The sequence below is a fragment of the Podarcis vaucheri genome (genome assembly GCF_965113315.1).
Source record: "Podarcis vaucheri genome assembly, chromosome: 10".
Taxonomy (NCBI): Eukaryota; Metazoa; Chordata; class Lepidosauria; order Squamata; family Lacertidae; genus Podarcis; species Podarcis vaucheri.
In genome coordinates this window covers 57,462,287-57,483,810 of record NC_138748.1, presented here as the reverse complement: position 1 = coordinate 57,483,810, position 21,524 = coordinate 57,462,287, and the positions used below count along the sequence as shown (strand labels likewise).

General features: G+C 40.9%; 1 protein-coding gene across 1 annotated transcript in view; it reads right to left on the bottom strand.

The window, feature by feature from the left end:
- Positions 1-3,769: 3,769 nt before the first annotated feature.
- Positions 3,770-21,524, bottom strand: part of IL17RA (interleukin 17 receptor A) — a 29,025-nt gene continuing 11,270 nt past the window's right edge. The window contains exons 4-12 of the mRNA XM_082240486.1: positions 17,814-17,941; positions 15,873-15,999; positions 13,808-13,855; positions 13,565-13,725; positions 12,551-12,628; positions 11,731-11,833; positions 10,369-10,470; positions 9,487-9,528; positions 3,770-8,752 (exon numbers count right to left, since the gene is read on the bottom strand). Coding sequence (XP_082096612.1) covers positions 7,317-8,752; positions 9,487-9,528; positions 10,369-10,470; positions 11,731-11,833; positions 12,551-12,628; positions 13,565-13,725; positions 13,808-13,855; positions 15,873-15,999; positions 17,814-17,941 — 2,225 coding nt within the window. The 3' untranslated portion in view covers positions 3,770-7,316. The remainder of the gene's footprint in view (positions 8,753-9,486; positions 9,529-10,368; positions 10,471-11,730; positions 11,834-12,550; positions 12,629-13,564; positions 13,726-13,807; positions 13,856-15,872; positions 16,000-17,813; positions 17,942-21,524) is intronic.

The following is a 21,524-nucleotide window of genomic DNA, read 5'->3' as shown; positions in this document are numbered from 1 at the left end:
CAGCTTTGGCCATTCAAAAATCTGTGCCTCTCTTTAGCACAGTTGCTCAGGGTGCTATAGGCATGCTAGCTGCCCTAGGGCACCATTTTACTGAACAAAAGATGAAAACCATTTTAAGGACAAATAAATCAGCAGGAGCTGCCTTTCTCAGGAAAGGGCACCTGTTTCATCTGCAGGTTCCTTTTAAAATATGGCGTCTCAGTGCATTCAGCCACACCTGCGCCTTTGTGGGACAAATCGTATTTTCAGCATGACCACATGTTATTTGTTTCATTTTGCCCATAGCACTCCTCTGCTGTGGGACAATGCAGTTTGGCTTGTGTGATACTTGAGTTCCCAATGGCTTTCAGTTAGGAAGACTGACATAGACAAGTCTTCCACATGTTAGGCCTTGGAATACATGACTATTCCTGCCCTCAAGGAAAAGGAAGTAATTTTAACCCTCTTGTACATTGTACAAAAGTTCATCACCACTCCCTCACTCTGGGGATAAACTAATTTCTGCCTTGGGGGTTTCTGGGATTAGGGTGGTACCTGCAATCTTTTAAGACGAAAGGAGCCATCTTTCTCCTTGCTGAAAATTTCTACCTCTGTGCTTGAACCTCATTGCATCATGTGCCGACCTTGCACATAAGGGAGTTATGTCTGATTCCCCCTCTCCCGAGGGGCCAAACTCTCTTCTTCATTGAGACATTTTACTCACCGGTGATAACAGGGTCTTATCAACAGCCTCTGCTTATGGGGGCTCTCGTTTTCTAGCTCTTGGGAATAGACCTGCATGATTTTAATAATTGGTGCTCTGTTTTGAGGACAGCTTTCACTTGCTTAATTAAGTAGGGACTTAAATAAAATGAAAAGGAGGAGGGAACTATCCCATCCTCTTATTTCTAGATATTTATTGGTGCTGCTTGTTATGCACTAAATAGTAAACTCGTTGACACGGAATGGAAACAGGCAGAAAGGGGTCACATTATCAATGGTCTTGTTGCCTGGCTATCTTGGAAAGATCCCCAATCCTTTCCTTACATGCCTATGCTTCTTCTTTGTATGTGGGCCCAGAAATTTTGTGTGGGGAGGGGGAAAGGACATATAATTTGAAAGCAACCTGTCCTGGTGGACGCCAGCTGCCTTTGGTCTTAAAATCCCCAAGCTGCCTAGGTAGGAAAGAGAACAGAATGCTAACAACCACTAGATAAAACCTGTGGTATGCGACTGGGAGATGTTTTTCTCCACTCAGTAACCACTCATATAGGCAGTCAAGTTACTGTGCTATGGAGAAATGATACAAAAGCCAGAGGTGGTGGTAAATAACCTGGTTCTCATGCACTCTTATAATACTACATTTATATACCCAGCCTTTTCTCTCTATGGTTGCTTATAGAATTGGGATTTTCATTGGGTGGTTAACTCCATAGGAAGCTGCCTTATACCGAGTCATAAAGTTACACTGACTGGCAGTGGCTCTCCATGATTCAGGCAGGAGTCTCTCACAGCCCTACCTGGATACACCAGGAACTGAATGTGGGACTTTCTGCATACATAGATGTTCTACCCGACCTTCAGCCCTGGAGTTGCTTTGAGATGCCTGCTTACTGACCTCAAGCTAACCCATTGCTGTTGCAGGAACGAGAACTAAGGTTTAACTTTTTCACCAGTGATTTTATCCTGTCTGGTCTCCAAAGCATATCTCCTGAAAGACTTTGTGTGGAATTCTGGCCAGAGGCCTTCCCTTCAGTAACTCCTTTCTATTTGTCTGGACAATCTTGGTGCTGTGACTGTGATTGTAAAACTTAAGTACTGTGGACTTTCCCCTCTGAGCTCTAAGATACTTTTAGTGGGGATGCTAGTTTCCTGACAGAAAGAACAGGCGTGCATACAAATACTTCACTTCCTCCCAGAGAGAATCTGCTACGAAACAGGCTGCTGTGCAGTAATCAAATGCTATAAGCCATTACAGCTGTTATTTGCATTTAAATAACACTGAAATTTAAAATTGCATTTAAGTATATTGTGGTTGCCATAAAGTAGGTGGGCAAGAGCACCTGCCCTTTGTAAAAACAGTTCAGTAACGGAGCAGATTTGTGTGGCACAAATATTGGTAAAAATAAGGAATCTTGGTGATTTAGAGCAACAACAAGGTCTGACAGCTCTTCTATGCCATGAAATCAAAACCAATTCAGTTGTGATTGTGTTGCATTTACTGTACATCAGTCCTAACCCAATTCCAGTACTTTCATCTCAATCTGGATAAGGAACTATAAACATGGGAGAACAGGCTTCTGCACAGCAGTTCTAGTGCCATGAGGAACTCTGCACACAAATGGAAGTGGAATGGTTACAAACCACACTACATACAAGCTTAGGGAAGAAGTATGCAAGTTCTGGCTCAGAATCCCTCTATTTAAAGAAGCTGTGATATTTATTTTTTTAGGGCAAGCCCCTAACGTATGAAGACAGTGTCCCAAGGAGAAGAAAATTAAGAGAGACAGGCAGAAAACAAGGCAAGGAAACTTAGCATCCCCACAAATTTAGAGCTTTTTTAAAAAATAAAACAATTTGTTTTTAAAATAAAACCTAGGAACTGATTTCATTGTTGATGATGTCTGGTGGTTTAATTCTTTGCAGGACAGATCTGTGATAACAATTGTGCTTTCAGAAATTGTAAAGCAAACAAATTTAGACTTTAGGTCTGGACATGTAACAGAATAAGGTGCTGAAGTGGTAAAATACCGTATTTTTCGCTCTATAAGACGCACCAGACCACAAGACGCACCTAGTTTTGGGAGGAGGAAAACAAGAAAAATATTCTGACTCTCAGAAGACAGAACAGCAAGAGGGATCGCTGTGCAGTGAAAGCAGCAATCCCTCTTGCTGTTCTGGCTTCTGTGATAGCTGTGCAGCCTGCATTCGCTCCATAAGACGCACACACATTTCCCCTTACTTTTTAGGAGGAAAAAAGTGAGTCTTATAGAGCAAAAAATACGGTAAGCTGTGCCACATCAGACTCAGGTAAGTGATCACATTTCTTCATCCTTCCTGTAGGCACAAATCCATACTAGGCCAGATATAGATTTTTTCCTCTTTCTGTGCTAGTTTTCTATCTGCAGGAGGTTTTTTATTTCAACAAGCATTCAGAGCTGGATCCTCTCACCTGCATTATGAAGTGGTGCTGTTCAGTCTATCATCTCAGCATCCTACCAGCTCAAAAAAGTTCCAATTTAGGAAGGGAAGCAAAGTTGAATGACTTGGTAGTAGCTGTACTCTAGAAAAGATCTGGACTGAAGGCATGCTGGTTATTCTCCTCTTGCTAGGTGTGCAGTGTACCCATATCCAGGCTGGCCTCTCGAGTGCAGCTAGGTAGCTTGCCATTAGTTAAGTACAGTAAACCCACAACTTACATGGGGGTTACATTCTGGGGATCACACCTAAAACCAAAATCGTGTATATTCAAAACCATTGGGTTAAATGGTGGGTGGGATTGCCAAAATCTTATTTCCTAGATGCTCACCCCGTTTCCATTTACTTTTTATTTTTTTGCCAAGTGCATAAAGTTGAGCACACAAAAGTTAAATGTACACATGTAAATGTACACAAAAGCCTTATTCTGCAGGAAAAGTTAGCCAGTCTCTTATCTCCCTGCCCCCCTAACATCCAGCCTCCACCAGTCCTTATGTAAAGTGAAAAACAGAGCAAATGCCACTTAATTGATTCTCTGGATACGTAATATATCATTTTCTTTAGTAACAAATATTTAGCAAAGAGCCAGAGATATGCAAAATACAATATATTTTAATCAAGTTATTACCAATGAAAAAGGCATAGCAAAAAAGCAAATTTATTAAAAATACTGTACAGCTGTAATTTGCTATTGTGAAATGGACCATGTACATTGAAGGAAACTGCTGAGTGGTCTCTAAAACAGGCCAAGAAGTCATGCAGTGGAACAGGCATCAAGTCTGCACGTGTTCATTTTAATACACTGGCACAATTTTCAAGGCAGTCGGCCTGATGGGCCATGGAGAACTGATGCTTGGGGATCACTTTCCTCTACCTCACCACAGGTGCTATTGTGCTTTGGCTAAATTGGTTACCAATATACATGGATGCTTTAACAGCCTGTAATGACTTATCTTGCAGAGTCGCAATGTAGAGAAGTGAAGTCCACTTTGAATAACCTTATTCAGTCACTAACATTAATACACTAAGCCAATATAGGGACTTTCCAATGAACAGTGCAGCTCACCGTTTACAGTGTCTTGGTTCCACACTGCAGAAACTGTTTGCTGCATCTTGATGGTATCTGGTGCAACACTTCCTTACACCTAGGTATGCAACTAAGTTTTACCTGGATTAGACCCACTGAAATTAATGGAGTAAAATAGCCAGGGCTATTGATTTCAATGGATCTACACATGAACAGGATTAGCATTGAATAAAACCCCTAGTTTTTGCTGGCTGTAATCCCCTCCCCTCTTTCTCCTGGGCAACACCTATATATGTTGTAATTTTTCCTTTGTCCCAGGTCTATGGCAAATTTTATACAGAGCCATATTTTGAACTGAATAACAGCTGAAAGAACAACATTGGTTCTGCCCACGGCCATTGGCAAAAAGTTCTCCTGCCAAGCATGTACTCTCTCCTTACTACAACCGCTTGCTTCCTTTTGCCTGTCTTAGACTGTGTAGGGAAACAGCAGATGTGGCGCATAATGGGAAATCGACAGAGCAGCTAAAGTGCGGGTGCATATTAAAGAGCCCCTTGCCTGTGATTCAGAGGCTGCACACTCATTACTTTTGACATGGTGATGCTTCTGCAAACAGCATCCCTGTGGTGAGTTAAAAGTCATATTGTGGATGGAATCGGAAGGCTTCACACACTAGCTATGTTGAGTATAACCACATAATCCTCTGCTTCAGCATCTTCCTAAAATACCCCCTTCTAAATTAGGTTTGCCTAGATTCTTCTGGTATATCATGAAGAAGTATCCTTTACCAAAATTAAGTGCATTCTGAAGATTGCTTCAGCAGTTTTGATTATCCATAATTCAAAGACTGCATAAGGAAGCTGCCAACACATTCGCAAGAAAATCCCTAAACTCAGGCAACTCTGCTGGGACTATTTGTGACATGAAAAGAAATTAATTACTGCAGCATTTAAAACTGGGCAGAGCAATTACTTAATGCAGGGCTTCAAATCAATACAACAGCATTTTACCTTATTGACCATAAGATTAATATAGAATAAGAGTACAGTGCTTGCTGAGGAAGATGGCCTAAAACATTTGTCTTGATGTGAAACATTTTGTCCTAATCATATGTAAAATGATTTGGAGTTCATTAGTTTTCTGGAGAAGAGGGTCAGCAGCAAGGCGGCGCCACATTATGAAGGGGGGTGTAAACCTAACTGGATTGCAAAGAGCTCTGAAAGTACAATTCCAAACAGGGTGAAGGGATAACAAAATGGCAATTGAGATTCAATGTAAGGGATATATATTGGGGCAAAAAAAATCCTAACCACATATGTATTAATAGGACCAGAACTGGTGGTGACTATTCAGGAAAGATATTAGGTTTGTCCTGTTTTGATCAATGTGTCACTTCAGTGTGCTATGGCAGTGAAACAGAGGTATTTCATGCAAGGAATTATTAGAAAAGGAACTGAAAAAGTGGGCAGTATTGAAGTGCTTTTTATGTAAGTGTGACACACTATGAATATTGTGTACATATCCTAGAGCTGGAAAACTATAGGAAAATGTAATACAAATAACCAAGGGGTTACAGCACAGCTAAAGGAGTACTGGGTTGTTGTTTTTAGAAGGCGACCACAGTGCCTGGAGACAAACAAGTTGTGTATTCACAGCAGTGACCAGAGGAGAAATGACCAGTAGGAGGAGTGCAGAGAGAAGAAATACCATGGTGGATCTGTAATAGCGAAACTGGATGCCTTTATCTGCCCTAGCTACAATAAAACATGTATCTCCTGTATTGGCCTCTACAGGCACAGCATGCATTGTAACTCTCCCAACAGTTTGACTTTACCCCTGATGACATACTCTTCCACTGTCTCTTGAATCAGGCAGATGCCAACAATTGAAAAAAAAAAAGACTAAGGAGAGACATAAGGAGAGGTTCATAAAATTATGCAACGATTAGAAAGAAGTTCTTCCTCTCAATACTACATTTGCAGATAAATCAATCAGCAGCAGATTCAAGACAGGCAATGGAAAGTACTTTATACAATGAAATTATAGAATTCACTGCTAAAAGATGTAGCAATAGCTATGGAGTGTAAACCCATAAATGGCTATTAGCCATCACAGCCTCGTAGAACTTCTAGGTCCAGAGGCAATATGTTACTGACTACTATTTCTACTAATTCTAAGTATTGGTGCTGACCTTTAAAGCCCTAAATGGCCTGGGTCCAGTATATCTGAAGGAGCGTCTCCACCCCTATCGTTCAGCCTGGACACTGAGGTCCAGTGCCGAGGGCCTTCTGGCGGTTCCCTCCCTGCGAGAAGCCAAGTTACAGGGAAACAGGCAGAGGGGCTTCTTGGTGGTGGCACCCACCCTGTGGAATGCCCTCCCACCAGATGTCAAAGAGAACAGCAACTACCAGACTTTTAGACGACATCTGAAGGCAGCCCTGTTTAGGGAAGCTTTTAATGTTTGAGGCATTACTGTATTTTAATATTTGGTTGGAAGCAGCCCAGAGTGGCTGGGGAAGCCCAGTCATATGGGCGGGGTATAAATAATAATAATAATAATATTATTATTATTCTGGGGCAACAGCAGCAGGTTGGGGCTGTTGCTTGTGGGCTTCCTTGTAGCATCTGGTCCTTCACTATGGAAACAGGATGCTGCCTGGACACATCTTTTATCTCATAAAACAGAGCTCTTGTGATGTTTCCATCACAATCATTTTATATTGGCTTGTTACCGGGAGCTTACTGAGCTATCTGGTCCATTTCATCTGATCCTCTGAGGCCACTTGTATGCTATCTACTTGTAGCATTAATTTTTTAAAAATGCATTATTTATAGGTTTGGTATCTACCTCCATTTACAGGCAGATTACTGACGCACAAGAATGCTCGAGTATATGCAGCAGGATGGCTGGGCAGACAGGTAAGCCAAGCTGCCAAATTTCTGCTGTCAGCTCTTCTACGCATTAGACTTCACAAAAATGTGTGCACAAGATTGCCTGAGGGAGGATGTCTGAAATGTCTGCATTCTAACTAACAGTCACTTCTTTTTTGGCAAAACAGAACAGGTCCTGGGTGGAAGTATGGGGCATAGTTAGCCATCCTACCATGTGATCCTAGCTGAAGTGCTGCTGAATATTCTGAAAAAGCAGCTGCTGCTGAAGACTTTTTAGACTGTCCAAGACATCTGGGGAGAGGTGTTGAGCAGACCCATGTCCTTCCTGCCCTTGCTCTTCTTCTTCCTCCAGAGGACTGTCAGAAGGCAAAGGGGAACATCTGGAAATGTAACCCTGGTCTGACTGCACCGACTGTCTTTGATCTTTGCAAGACTCATCAAAAACCAGCTGCTGTTGCTCATTAACATCTTCTTGGCAGAGAGGTGTTTCAGAGGGCAAAATGCTTTGTTGATAGAGAGAGTACATTAAGCTCTCCAGCTGCTGCTTCACATCAACTGGCAAGAGGTGGGGGTTTGAGGACAGATCTTCTTGAAGGATGACATTGTTTCTCCTGGGGGTGCTAGTTTTCATCATGGGCATTCTTTCTAGCCAATCTTCATTGGTCAGCAGTTGATGGCTAAGTATCTCTGTCTCTTCTGTAAGGGCAACTGGCATTACTACCTGAACCTGGGAGCAGTCATCAGCAGGAACAACCAGGGTCTGGAATGCTAGATCCTCTTGTGGTAGTAGCTGGGGTAACAACCTACAAGCTCCTGACTCATCTTCATTGACTAAGAGGTTGACCAAACAACAGCTATTGGGATCAGGTTCCTGTGGAAGTAGTTGCCGTTTCAGAATTCCTCCCTCAGTCGGGATTAATTCTTCAGAGAAATCCCCATTCAGAGAATGAAGGTCATCTTCATACTCAGGGCAGGCATTCTCTCTCTTAAACCAATCAGGGTGCTCAGACTGCCATTTCTGGAACTTCTGCACTGCCTCCTTCAGTTGTCTCCCACTGAAGCTTTCAGCGTAGTTCTCAGGTGAGATCTCTGGAATCTGATGTATTCTCCCTGGTTCAAATTTCTCCAGATCCTGAATCAGGAAGTAAACTTCCTCAAACTTGTCCATCAGTTGGTACTTGGAGGTGACATTGAATGGATCTGGAATATCTCTTTCACTGCTTATGCCCTCAAAGTAACAGACTAGGTACATGCCAAAACAAGCTGGCTGTTTAAAGTCTGGTAGGATCAGATTCAATGCTGGAGTGAACATATCCCCTATTGGTAGCAGGTTATCTTGCTTGAGAGATACAGTTAACTCCTCACGCCCAAGCATGGCCTGCCACTTGGCTCGAGTACCCCGTGAACACAAGATGATGATCTTTGAAGAGAGTGCTTCCATTTCCTGTTTTTGCCGTGTCAGCCAGCGCACAGCCCCCATCTCTGATATTTGACGTTCATCCAGCAAGTCTAGGACCACCTCAGTACCACAGACTGTGATCATGAACTGAGCAAACTTCATCACAATGTCTACATAGAGCTTGTGATCAGCAGAATACACAATCCAAACCTTACGAGTCTTCAGGGGTGGAGGAGACTGTGACATGCGCAGAAGTTCTGGAAAATTGAGATTTTTTGTTAAAAAAGAAAACCACCATGAGTTGCTGCACTGCACATGTGGAAAGCCAGAATGCAAAAATTTGGAACCGAATATGCTTTCTAAGCTGTACAGAATACAGGCATGTGTGTTCAAGACCTTTTAGTACATGTAAGCCATGCCTTATCACCATTTAACCACCAAAATATAATCATAATACATAAAAATAGTAAAAGAGCTAACTTCCCCTGCCACCATCTCAATTCATTTCTGTACATAAAGCCACTAATTATTGTATTGGTGATGGTGATCACAAAAGTAGAGATGATGCTAGTCTTAAAGAGTTGTTGGACCTTATGTATGCACATTCAGATTTGTTTTAGAATATGGACTAGCATTAGCTGTTAAAATTTTATCTATGCCACACACTAAAGAAAATGACTTATTATGCAAGAGAGGTGACAGAAAACTAGAAGAGACAATGCAGAGTCTTTAAGTCACTAGGAATAAGTTTTGCACACTCCTTGCTACTTCATGGCTTCAGTCCTTTCATCTTCCCCAGGCCTTTTTTCAAGTTCACCACCACAGATTTTCCAAAAAAAATTCTAAATATTTTATTGCCACAAATTTCTATTTATACCTGGCACATGTGCTATCCTAATAGTACATACAACAAAACAATTCCAAATTCTCTCATCCCAGGTTCTCAGATTGCAAATTGCACTGACTCAATAGAAACAAAATGTTCTCTTACCATGGTGGGTACCATCACTACTGCTTGTTCCTGAATGTGTTGCTAATAGGGAAAGAAAACAATAGACACATCTAAGAAGATCTGATAGAATATACATTTGGTCTAGGAATGACAGTATCTTTTGAAGACTAAGCTGAGACAGTGGTTCTAAGACCCAACATCTATGCCTAAAAATAACTGATGTCTATAAAAATGAATAAAGGTGCTCTGACACCCTTATTCATTTTTATAGACTTCAGTTATTTTTGGAGTGTCTTGCACTGTTAATGAGTTATTTCCTGTTTGTTTGGAACATAGCCTTTCCCTGCCTCAGAGCCTGGGAAGAAATTTCAGCAGCCACATGTGATTCTTGAGGATTGCTTGTGGTGCCTGTCCACCCTGTAGTAAGGACACTCTAACTAGGGAAATACAAAACAGCAGGTGGCTATTTCAACTTTTAGTATGTTGTTTCTTACGCTAGCCTGATTGTTGTCCCGACCCCTCCCCACCCAAAAAATACCCCCAAACCCTTTGCAATTAAAGTTTGTATGGAGTTTTTGCTACTTTTGCATGCTATCTACTACTGCGCTATGTTTCTTCTCTAAAGTGTAATACAAAAATTATTTATCAGGCTAGACCAACAAACCATAGGAATTTGGTTGCTATGGAACTTGGGGTATCCATACAACTAAATGCTGAAATACTGACTTCTTCACAGGCTCAACATCTAACCATAGTTAACAGTATGTAAGGAGCCATGGGCTGGATAAGACATTCTAACTGGGTCAGTTTATCTCTCTGTGTTGCATGCAAAGGCCAAGTATCCAGAAAGGTACGAGTGGAGAGACAATGTGGGAAACAAGCTGGCAAATCTTCCCATTACATTTCTGACATTTTTCATACCTTTTTGCCTTCGAGCAAGCCAAATTACTGAAGCGACAGCTGATCCAACTATTAAAATGCAGATGAGAGTGAGGCCCCAGGGCAACACCACAGAAAGATTATCTGCAACATAGGAAGAGCATAATGTAAGGAACATTTCCACTGCTGCAGTAATTAGACCATGCAAAACTACCAAACCACTTGGGAGTGAGGTGGATGCAACCTCCCCCCACCAGCTATTAGCAATAAGCAGCAGAATTACTTTGCATTTGCTCAGGTCCAAAAAATAACAGGGTATTTCTTGCTTACATCTTTACTGAGCCAAGAATTATTGGCAGAAACAGCCCCATATATCTGAAGCCACATATGCTTTCAACAGAAAGAGAATTGATCTTCTCGATAGCTCAATTGGTTAGAGCGTGGTGCTGATAACGTCAAGGTCGCAGTTTCGATCCCCACACAGGACAGCTGCACATTCCTGCATTGTAGGGATTTGGACTAGATAATCCTCAGGGTCCCTTCCAACTCTATAATTCTATGGTTCTAAGTGAAATTATCGTCCCTCTCCAGCTCCTTTCAAGAGGGGTAGAACAGGCCCAGCTGCTTTATGACTTTCTCATAAGGTTTGCTCCTTTCACCCGACCAGAGATTCTTTGCAGTTGGTTCCTGTTTGCGTTTTGGATTCAAACTACTGTTTTGAACACTACTTTTCATTTCTGGGTTAGGCATTATTCTCTCTCCTGCTTAGTTTTAGGCTGTTAAATTAGATGGTGCAAAACAATGCAAATAAACCAAACTTGATTAGATTTATCTTTTGGGATGTTTTTATTGATATTATTTCTAGTTGTTTCTAATGTTTTAAAAATGGTTATACTGATTGTTCACTTGATATGTAGTTAGCCACTTTGGGCACAATTTTGTGGAAAAGTGGCATTACAAGTTAGCAATTAATGATGATGACAATGATGGATACTGAGTAAGTCATTCAGCCCCTAATCTATAACTTCATCATACAAAGGCAGCAGCAGAACCACATCTGCTACTCTTGTGAGGAAGGATGATTTCTGTCTTATTTCCATTGTTATCCCATCTACCTGACATTCAGAAGACATCTTAAGGCAGCCCTGTTCAGGGAAGTTTTTAATGTATGACATATTAGTGTATTTTTGGTCTTTGTGGAAGCCGTCCAGAGTGGCTGGAAAAACCCAGCCAGATGGGCGGGGTACAAATAAATTATTATTATTATTATTATTATTATTATTATTATTATTAACATTTGTGCACACATTAGTGGGAACTCTACAGGTCTTAAACTTTGACTTGTTTTGTAACAAATTCTTGCAACAGTTAATTAGCTACACAAATTCAAAATGAAGACCGTACCAACTTCCTTTGTTGTACCGTAAGGCAAGGTAGTGGGGGGACATGGGATGGAAATGGAATGCCTTATACAATCTGTGGCACAACGTGCAAAGAATGGTTGAATCTGGAAAGAAAAAGACAGGAGAGAACAACTTTAGCAGTATCTTTGATACTCTAACACGTGGTGTTTCTGGAGCAAATTGCATATTGTGTGGAATTAATTGCTCGCTTTTGTAATGGACACACCTTTTAGAAAGGAGAGCAAGTCAACAGTACCATATTTACTTGTGGCCCCTTGATTAGGCATTTTGTTTTGTCATCTTCAGACTGTGTCATACTAAATGTACAGAGAGTGAAGAAGTGTCTGAAAATAAAACCTACAAATGGATACAGTTTTGAACATAAAGCGGTTTGCGTTCATGTTAAGCAGAGATTTTAGTAGGATGGGGTGCAAAATTCACAGCAAGAAGGCAGGACATATTATTGCACAGTGTGCTTCATGTGGGGCTGTCCTTGAAGACGACTGAGAAACTTTGACCGGTCCAAAATGCAGCAGCCAGATTACTGGCCAGGGTTCCATTTAGAACTCATGTAACTCTTTTTAAATCAGTTGCATTGGTTCCCAGTTCATTTCCAGGCACAATTCAAGATACTCTAATGAAGATGAAATGGTGAGGTATCAGCACTGTTAAAATAATTCATTATCGTTACGTTGTAATAACCAGAGATAAGATGATCTCTGGATAAATAATTGTGTTTGGTTTTAAGCACAGACAGGGTGATGTGGAACTGGCATGGCCACTCCCTTCTTTATTCAAATAAGAAAAGCAGCTCACCATACCTGCACCGTGTATTCGCAACAAATCTTCAAGTTTCTCTCTAGTTTGACTGTGACATTCATTGGCTGCAGCAACTCCTTCTGCAGAAACCAAGAGACAAAGTGGAATTCCAAGGTAAAAATCACAAAGAGCTTGAATGAACTCAGGAGAAATAATGAGTAGTAGCACAGAAAAAAATGAGAAGCATTTGTCATCTCAAATACATTGTGCCTCAGATATCCCAGTAATGCCTCCCAAGCACAGGTGGGTTCAGAGTAAGAAATCAGAGTTAAGGAAGAACTTATCACGAACTTCAGGATAGTTGCTGGGTCTAGTGTGTTCCTAGATGGCCAGGTAGCTGCTCTGGCTAGGAGTGCCTCTGGCTAGGATGTGTGCATGCTCTGGTGCATGGTGGTATGTGCATGTGTGTGTGAGAATGTGCGATGGCAATACTCACTTTTTGACCACACTCATTATTGCCATGCAGCTCTTGAAACTGTCACAATGAGACAATGAAGTCCTTGGGCTGAAAACAGTTAGCTGCCTCTAATCTAGAGGCACTGAAGGGCAAACATAAGTAGAATAAAGTAGGGACGCAGGTGGCGCTGTCGGTTAAACCACAGAACCTAGGACTTGCCGATCAGAAGGTCGGTGGTTCGAATCCCCGTGACGGGGTGAGCTCCTGTTGCTTGGTCCCTGCTCCTGCCAACCTAGCAGTTTGAAAGCAAGTAGATAAATAGGTACCGCTCCAGCGGGAAGGTAAATGGTGTTTCCGTGTGCTGTGTTCCGTTTGCCAGAAGCAGCTTAGTCATGCTGGCCACATGACCCGGAAGCTGTCTGCGGACAAACGCCAGCTCCCTTGGCCAATAAAGCGAGATGAGCGCCGCAACCCCAGAGTCGGTCACGACTGGACCTAATGGTCAGGGGTCCCTTTACCTTTACCTTTAACTTAGTAATTGTTGAGGTGGCATTAAATACAAACACTTTCTAAAATAAGTGTCTCAAGCGGGGAGGAAGATGGAGAACAGCTTTATTACCTCTGAGATTTTCTGTGTCGCCTTTTTACATTCTACTCCATCTTCTTGAAAGCTGGTCACATGGACGAAGTAACTGGTTGACTCCATTGCTGGGTTAAAGCTCACCAATAGTGTCTCATCATCTAGGCTTCTTCCAGCCAGGCTGGGTTCCCATCCACTGCCTGCATATATCAATATCATCATGAACTGTGAGTACTTTAAATAGATTTCCTACACTTCTACCCATACTTAAACAAACATTACCTAATTGTAGACATGGGGCTGTTGTTTTCATGATAGGGTCTGTGCAATCTGCAACAAAAAGACAGAAGGATTGCATTTATGTCCAGAAAGACAGAGTACAATAGGCAAGAATTTCTAGCTAAGTACCACAAATATATACAAGTGGAAGAACTCTTGCTGGGTACGTTAAGAGAGGGGGCACTAAGTTACATTTAGGGTGACTAGACATGAAATTTAAGTTAGGATAATTTGCTTTATCTAAGGTACCCTTCATCCAAATGGCTCCTAGGGCAGTGTATGACAGCAATCATAAAATACAATAAGCCATCATAAAACTTTATCCAGAACTTTACCAGCTTATACACTGAAACTCGTTTGCTTGAATTCAGGCTAAGTCTCAGAAACAATTAAATTGACAAAAGAAATACAAGTGCTCAGCATTGACACAAAGTAATTTCAATACTGCTGAAAGAGAGAGAGAGAGAATATTTTGGGGGAAATAAAAGTCCAGCCTAATAAGCCATCATAAAACTTTATCCAGAACTTTACCAGCTTATACACTGAAACTCGTTTGCTTGAATTCAGGCTAAGTCTCAGAAACAATTAAATTGACAAAAGAAATACAAGTGCTCAGCATTGACACAAAGTAATTTCAATACTGCTGAAAGAGAGAGAGAGAGAATATTTTGGGGGAAATAAAAGTCCAGCCTACATTATGAAACCAAGGTCAGAGTCTAGTTGAAAAACGGCAACACGTAGTGCTGACCACTTGAGTTTGTAGGCAGCCTAAAGAATGTTAATTATGTTTTGATCACTGGGCTACTGAGGTTAAACACTACATTGTTTAGAAAATACTACACCGGTAATGAATATAAAGATCATGTTCTTTAGATACTAACATTCATGTAAACACACCCCTCCAGGCTTACAATGCAACACGCAGCTTATTTATATGATTTAGTTGTTTTTCTGTGGTCTACCTTTATATGTGTCCTCAATTTTCCAAATTGCAAATCAACAGCAGCAGCAACAGCATAACCATTATTATTATTACGCGTGTGTTCCTTTTATGTTCTTCAAAACTGATTTGCCAATATTTGCCCATTATAGTTCCTGTTTATCTTCCATCTCTTTTTCTTTGTTCACACCACTTGCATCAGTTTCTTTCTGCTGGGTCTATGTTATTTTGCAAGCCCAGAATTTCTTCACATATTTCCTGTTTTTGTCCTTTCAGTTCCTTTACTTTGAAATTCTCTCCCATCTGACATTTGAATTGTCACACTGCCTCCTGTATACAATAAGTTCTTTAAAATGCCCAGGCCCTCCCATCTTAGTAGGTCTTTCCTCCAGCCCCTCCAGAGCTGGTGCCCTCCAGATACTGTAGACTACAATTCCCATCTCCCTGACCATTGGCCATGCTGGCTTGGGGTGGGAGTTGTACTCGAAAACATCCCAGCACACCACATTGGCTATTCTTGCTTTAGTCTTCTTTCCATTTCTTATTTTTCTTTAGATACAGATTGGAAACCTGCTGGTAGGGCCAGTCACTTAAAAAAACTTTTTGTATAGCACTATAATATCAGTATCAGCAGCACCACCACAAAGTCATATCTGCATCTGAACCCAGTCCCGCCTCGTGATGGAGAAATTCATTTGATCTGCATTTTAAAGTAAACCTGATTTAATTCACTGGTCCCAGACTTATATATGAATTGGAATGCACTATTCCTAATTTTGTGATGCAAAAATGAACCTTTTGGTTCAAGAAAGTAAAGAATGCATACCTTATGGCAAAGAATATGTACAAAATGTGTGTTTTCCTATAAAATGCTCCAAAAAGCAAAATGTGCATGTTTTGTGGGAAGAATGTGTATAAAATTCCTCCAGTTTAAATTCAAAGTTTTCATACATTAAAAAAAAAAAATCAACTGCAAAAAACTGAATGGACCTACAATTCATTATATGCAAAAGAGAGTGAATGGAAAATAGCTCTTCTATCCATCCCTAGTCTAAAAAAACATGATTTTACTACATGATAAGCCCAATACTAAATCCCATCATTACCATTACAAAGAGGGTCCTTTACCTGGTACTGTGAATTGCACAGATTTCCGATTATAGTCTCCTGGAGTACTTAATTTGGGCAAGTGATGAACAGTTACTTGGTATGTTTGACCTGGTTCTACCTCAAAACGATTGAAAGAGAAACTCCACTGAAACAACAAAAAGAGGAAAGATCTGTCAACCAATACCAGTGTGCTGAAGTTAAAAACCAAGATTGCACGGAACTGCAACACCGGAGTTATAGTAGAAAATGAAATAAATAATACAAAATCCACAGGCATGATACAGGAGGGATGGAGGGAGAGAGGGGAGATCTGAACATCAAGGCAGAGTGATTAGTTTGTTCAAGTTTGTTCAAGTCCAATCAACTAGTCTTAAACCCATGCAACCATTTCTCTACCTCTGAACTGTTCATTACTTTGCTCCTTGTGGATGGAAGAACTTACTCCTTCCTCTCTTCCAAATGCCTTCTAGAATTGTATAGCCTTGTTAGGTCAACAGAGTATCAGTTGGGGCATTTTTCTGCTTACTCTGCTCTCTGATAAAGACCCCTCTCTCCTGCTGTTCTGATTAAGGAGGGATGTACTTCTTGCAGGCAGGGCTGTTATATTTATTATCTGTATGGAGTGCCTAACTAATTGCTGGCACTAAATGAACATTTTTAATAGCAGCCTTGGAAATACATTTAAGAATGGCTGTCCTCCTCTTCATGCTCTGCTAGTGTTCCGCCCCCACTCCTGCTATAAGGTAGTGAGTAAGGCAGGGGGGACGCCAGAGAGACAGCGGCTATAGGGTGACAAAAGCAGTGGGTTATGTCCAAGAGAGCTGATAGTGCATACATCCCCTGGGGCAGACAAAACCTGTGGTGCCCCCTTCCCTTGCAGTTTTTCCAAACTCTAGTCCCACTCACTCAGATAAAACAACAATGTTTACAGGCAGTCAATGTTACAGACCTGCCAAAGCAGCAGAAACGTCAGCAGCAAATGTTGTACATCTTACTCTCCACTGCCTTCTGGGTTTTACAAAATTAAAATTTAAATATTGCTGCTTTCTCCCATTGAGGAATTTAAGATGGCTTCTGTTACCAACAGAAAAAGCAAAGGAGTTGGGAGCCGCAACTCTTCTTACTTTGGCAGTAGCAAGTCATGATACTCCTTCTCTCTCCTGCTTTATGCTATGAGTGCTCCCAGTTTGAGCTCTCCCTCTCCCTGTCTCTCTCTCTCACACACACTTTAGGTCAGGGACAGAGAAAAATCATACTGCTCCACTGCACTTCCCCAGGTGAGAAACAGAGTGGATCCCCGTTGTCAGGGAACTGCCATCGGAGCTAGAGGCGGAGGGAAGGCTCCAGAGGGATGCCGGAGAGGGTCCCAGTAGGGAGAGAGGCAGCCCATCTGCTGGGGAAGGAAATCAGCGTAACACCAGTGGAGAAGGGGGGCAGATGGGGGAATCGGAGAGGAGGCTCCAAGACTCCTCGCCGGAGACCAGCGGAGAGAGTACGGGTACTCCGTTGCCCACACCTTCCCTGCGCAGAAGACTTACGCGCAGGGAGAGTAGGAGGAGACTTGGCGTCAAACAACTTTTATGCTGGAAAAGGTTCAAGAAACGCCCACTGACGGATTCTGCCAGCGACTGAGACAGTCACAATGCTGGAGGCTGTTCAGTCAGAAAGGGTTTAACCAGGTAACCTCGCCAGCAGTGGCGGCAACTTACGCACGAGCAACCCCTAAATCCATTACACCCGTGGCTTCTGTACAGGTAATGCACACATAGCAGGGGCTGTGTAGGAGTCATTTTTATTTGCTGCAGGCAACTGGGCATATTCTTACACTACAAGGCTGTTCTTAAGCACAAAGCTGCCCTGTTGCTTTGGGGATTTTATATCTTCTGCAGGCAACAAGCCAAGAGATTCTGAGAAGAGGAAAAGAAGCAGAACATTTGTAATACCTCCATGATCACTTACCCGACCGCCACCGTTTGGACGGACTTGGAACAACAAGTTGTTCTGAAGATCAAACTGAGCACAGACCTGCTGGTTAGTGCTCACCTGAAGCACAGCCAATTCTGCCCCTCTGAGGTTCTGAACACTTCCTGGTTGGTGTATGGCCGAGGTGGGAGGGAAGAAAAAGAGGATTTGTAAGGAAACAACTTATTTCTGTTTGTGACCTCTAGAGGAAAATAAATGTTCATACTGCAGCCTGAGCATCTGACTGCAGAGGTGGAAAAACTCAATCCTGGCTTAGAAAAAGAAATGAAAGGGCAGGCCCAGGCTTTTCTTAATATGACTACATCAGCCTGTAGAAGATGCACTAAGGAATAGTTTATTTATTGGAGGGGAAACCGACGAGTCATAGCTTAGTGACAGAGAATACGATTAGCATGCAGAAGGTCTCTGGTTTAATCTGTTTTCTCCAGTTAGGGATCTCAGGTGAGGAATACCTCCACCAGAGATTGAACTGTCAACAGGCAGAGTACACAATATTGATCAATATGGATCAATGGTTTGATTCTGTGTAAGGCAACTTCATTAGCTTTCCAATCTATCTTTTTATATATCTATTTATCCTGCAAATTCCAGTGTTTAAAGTGATCGACAGGGTCCATGAATACTACAACTGTACTACTGCCTTCCCTGCCTGAAGTGAAATACCACCACTTTAACAGTCAATCTGCTCTGAATTTCTTATATTTTTTGTTTCTGAAAAGGTGTCCAAGGGAGGAATTTCTGTATTACTAGATTGTTCTCTTTTTTTTTATATATAAAATTTTTATTGGTTTTACAAAAGTTTTTATAACAAACAAACATAAAAAAAAACCAGACAAACAAACAAATATAATTTCATAATGTCCTTTCATAAACTTCTTTCCTCGGACTTCCCCATACCTCCCCTTTCTGCATCCTCATGTCCAAATTTTATAGCAACTTATAAATGTTTTTTCCCGTCCTAATTCATCATAGTCCTTTCTTAATCTAATCTTATATTACTGCAACCCTTTCTCTCTATAAAATCTCGACATTCTAAACTTCATCAAGTTTATAATAGTCCTTAAGATAAATCTTAAATTTCTTCCAGTCTTCTTCCGCAGTCTCCTTTCCCTGGTCACGAATTCTGCTCGTCATTTCCGCCAATGTCATATAGTCAATCACTTTCATCTGCCATTCTTCCAAGGTGGGTAAATCTTGTGTCTTCCAATACTTTGCGATCAGTATTCTTGCTGCTGTTGTTGCATACATGAAAAAAGTTCTATCCTTTTTTGACACCAATTGGCCGACAATGCCCAAGAGAAAGGCCTCTGGTTTCTTAAGGAAGGTATATTTAAATACCTTTTTCATTTCATTATATATCATCTCCCAGAAAACCTTAATCCTCGGGCATGTCCACCAAAGATGATAAAAAGTACCTTCAGTTTCCTTACATTTCCAACATTTGTTATCAGGCAAATGGTAAATTTTTGCTAGCTTAACTGGGGTCATGTACCACCTATAGACCATTTTCATCACATTTTCCTTTAAAGCACTACATGCCGTAAATTTAATACCGGTGTTCCACAACCTTTCCCAGTCAGCAGACATAATATTATGACCAATGTCCTGTGCCCACTTAATCATAACTGATTTAACTGTTTCATCTTGTGTATTCCATTTCAACAGCAGGTTATACATTCTTGACAAATTCTTAGTATTGGGTTCTAACAATTCTGTCTCAAGTTTTGATTTTTCCACCTGGAATCCAATTTTCCTGTCTTGTTTAAAAACCTCCATTATTTGATAATAGTGGAGCCAATCTTGTACTTTGGGTTTTAGTTTTTCATGGCTCTTTAATTTCAGTTTCTCTCCATCCTGTTCTAAAATCTCACAATACTTTGGCCATCCGACCTCCATATTGACTTTCTTGTGGGCCTTAGCCTCTAAGGGTGACAACCATCTAGGGGTTTTGTTTTCCAACAGATCTTTATATCTCATCCAAACATTAAACAACGCTTTCCTTACAATATGATTTTTAAAGGCACTATGCACTTTGATTTTGTCATACCATAGATATGCATGCCAGCCAAATGCATTATTGAAACCTTCTAAGTCCAAGATATCTGTATTCTCGAGGAGCATCCACTCTTTCAGCCAGCAGAATGCTGCTGCTTCATAATACAATTTTAAGTCCGGCAGGGCAAATCCCCCTCTTTCTTTTGCATCTGTTAATATTTTATATTTTATTCTGGGCTTTTTGCCCTGCCAGACAAATTTCGCAATGTCTTTCTGCCACCTCTTGAAACAGTCCATCTTGTCAATAATCTGCAAAGTTTGAAATAAAAATAACATTCTAGGCAATACATTCATCTTAATCACTGCAATTCGGCCTAACATTGACAATCTCAAATTTGACCATATTTCTAGATCTTTTTTAATTTCTGACCAACATTTTTCATAGTTGTCCTTATACAGATTCAAGTTTTTAGATGTTAAATTAACCCCTAGATATTTCACCTTCTTAACCACCGTCAGACCTGTCTCTTCTTGAAACTTATTCTTCTCCATATCTGTTAGGTTTTTCCCTAAGACTTTAGTTTTTTGTTTATTCAATTTAAATCCAGCTACCTGTCCAAATTGTTGGATTATTTCCAACACTCTTTTTGTACTAGTGTTTGGCTCTTGCAAGGTCAATACAAGGTCATCTGCGAACGCTCTTAACTTATAATGTTTGGTTCCGACCTTTACACCTTTAACTTGCTGGTCCTCTCTAATCATGTTCAGCAACACCTCCAGGACCGAAATGAAAAGCAATGGAGAAATTGGGCACCCCTGTCGTGTTCCTTTTTCTATCTTAAGTTCCTCAGTTATTACATTGTTTACAATCAACTTAGCTTTTTGTTCGGAATATATTGCACCCACACCATTCTCAAATCCTTGTCCTACCCCCATCCCATGAAGATTCTTTTTCATAAAACTCCACGAAATATTGTCAAAGGCTTTCTCCGCATCCACAAATATCAAAACTGCTTTAGTATTTATGTTCACCTCTAACTTTTCCAAAATGTCTATTATATTCCTAACATTGTCTGAGAGGTGTCTTTTTGGGAGAAAGCCTGCTTGGTCTCTGTGAATCTTCTCCATCAGTACTCTCTTAAATCTTTTTGCTAAAATGTCTGCAAAAATTTTGTAATCCACATTAAGTAACGAAATTGGGCGGTAGTTCTTCAGTTGAGTCTTTTCAGTCTCTGTCTTTGGTATGAGTGAAATATATGCTTCTTTCCACGATTCGGGTGCTCTTTTTCCCTCTAAGATCTCGTTACAAACTTCCTTTAACGGTTGTATCAGCCATTCCTTTAAAGATTTGTAATATCTGGAAGTCAGTCCGTCTGGCCCTGGAGATTTGCCCAATTGCATGTCCTGAATGGCACCCTCTATCTCTTGTTCTGTTATTCTCTGGTTTAGATCCACCTTGCTTTGATGAGAGATTTTTTGTAATCCATATTTATTAAGGAATTTATCTATGTCCTCTTCATTTTGTAATCCTTGGGAATAAAGTTTTTTAAAATAGCTCACAAAACAATTTCTTATCTCGTTGGGTTTAGATATATTTTTTCCATCCACTTCTAGACTTGTGACTGTATTTAATTTCTGTCTTTTCTTAAGTTGCCATGCCAGAAGTTTACCACATTTGTCTGCCGACTCAAA